The 1,978-nt window shown below is 48.8% G+C and overlaps 1 protein-coding gene across 1 annotated transcript in view; it reads left to right on the top strand.

Annotated features, from left to right (window-relative positions):
• Nucleotides 1–700, top strand: part of LOC111779399 (pollen-specific leucine-rich repeat extensin-like protein 3) — a 3,541-nt gene extending 2,841 nt beyond the window's left edge. Inside the window, exon 3 of the mRNA XM_023659569.1 lies at nt 1–700. Coding sequence (XP_023515337.1) covers nt 1–611 — 611 coding nt within the window. The 3' untranslated portion in view covers nt 612–700.
• The last annotated feature ends 1,278 nt before the right edge of the window (nt 701–1,978 follow it).

Raw genomic sequence — 1,978 nt, forward strand, 5'->3', positions numbered from 1 at the left:
CCGCATCTCCACCGCCACCAGTCTACTCTCCCCCACCTCCTACCGCATCTCCACCGCCACCAGTCTACTCTCCCCCACCTCCTACCGCATCTCCACCGCCACCAGTCTACTCTCCCCCACCTCCGACCGCATCTCCACCGCCACCAGTCTACTCTCCCCCGCCCCCGACCGCATCTCCACCGCCACCAGTCTACTCTCCACCGCCACCAGTCTACTCTCCACCACCACCACCACCAACCGCATCTCCACCGCCACCCGTCCACTCTCCACCGCCACCCGTCTACTCTCCACCGCCACCCGTCCACTCTCCACCGCCACCCGTCTACTCTCCACCGCCACCCATCTACTCTCCACCGCCACCCGTTCACTCTCCACCGCCTCCGACTGCATCTCCACCGCCACCCGTCCACTCTCCACCTCCTCCGACCGCATCTCCACCGCCACCCGTCCACTCTCCCCCACCTCCTACCGCATCTCCACCGCCACCCACCGCATCTCCTCCTCCTCCTCCTGGCGCTTCTCCACCACCGGCGTTCGAAGATCTAATCCTACCACCAAACATTGGTTTCCAATATGCATCTCCACCACCACCACAGTTCCCCGGATATTGAGTAGTCTCGTCTTTTTTCATATTATTTCTTGACATTTTTTCGATAATGTAGCTTCTTTTTACTTAAATAAAGAGAGAAGTTTTGCCCAATTTTGCCCACTTAATTGAATGCAACTTGAAATTACCCATAAAGCAAAGCTATTGGAATTGGTTTCAGTGTTGTAATTACATGAAAATACTATGAGAGTTGATTTGGCAACGTTTTAGATATATGGACCTCCTAAGCACAAGTCACAACATTACTGGTGAGCGTGGTTGTGGGCTGGTGGGCACACTTGTTGGGCACGACGGCGTTCACATGTGGGTGTGCAAGGATTTGGTGGGTTGGGCACTGCATAATGTTGGCTTGGGCGCGCTTTCGAGATGTGCATGAGGTTGGTGGGTTGGGCACTGTATGATGTTGGCTTGGGCGCGCTTTCGAGATGTGCATGAGGTTGGTGGGTTGAATGTTACATCGTCTTGGTTTGAACATACATTAATGGATGTGTGCGGGGTAGATTTTGTGCATGCGCGAGCCAGTGAATAACTGCATAGGCGTGCGAACATGGGCGGAACATGGGCGGTGAAGGTATGCATTGTTGGGCCTGAAATGACTACTCGTGGCATGTTGAAACATGTGCGCAATTGTAGGTTGGTGGGCACACATGACCTATTGACGTGCACGCGAGGCCCTTGATGCATGCATGGGCTTTCGACCTGATCATATGCATGACGAGCTAAGAGGTATGCGATTGTATGAGAAGTGGTAAAAATAGTGGTATTTATTGATGCAATTGCTGTTAGACAACACTCATACAAGGAAGAGACAACACACAGAGACAACAGACAGAGACAACAAACAAAAACCAACTTCGGTACAACAGACAGAGACAACAAACAAAAACCAACTTCGGTACAACAGACAGAGACAACAAACAAAAACCAACTTCGGTTCTTTTTCTTCAACTTGCTGTACACCTATATAGACAGCAGAAAAAAAAACTAAACACAGGAGAAGCTTTTGGCAAAACTTGGAATGATGGATTGTAATCCGTGTCATGTTCCTATGGAGCCGAAAACAAAGCAAAGTGAGTAATTGTACATCTGTTGATTCCACTCTTTATAAGAGTATTATAAAGAGTATTATCGGAAGTCTTCGTTATTTAGTGAACACACGACCTGACTTACATCTGTTGATTCCACTCTTTATAAGAGTATTATCGGAAGTCTTCGTTATTTAGTGAACACACGACCTGACTTATCATATTCCGTTGGAGTTATGAGTCGTTATATGGAAGCTCCGACTATGGTTCATATGGCAGCTGTGAAGCAGATACTCAGGTACGTGAAAGGAACTATTGATATTGGATGTCATTATGTGAAGGCAAA

The sequence above is a fragment of the Cucurbita pepo genome, chromosome LG17 (assembly GCF_002806865.2).
Source record: "Cucurbita pepo subsp. pepo cultivar mu-cu-16 chromosome LG17, ASM280686v2, whole genome shotgun sequence".
Classification (NCBI taxonomy): domain Eukaryota; kingdom Viridiplantae; phylum Streptophyta; class Magnoliopsida; order Cucurbitales; family Cucurbitaceae; genus Cucurbita; species Cucurbita pepo.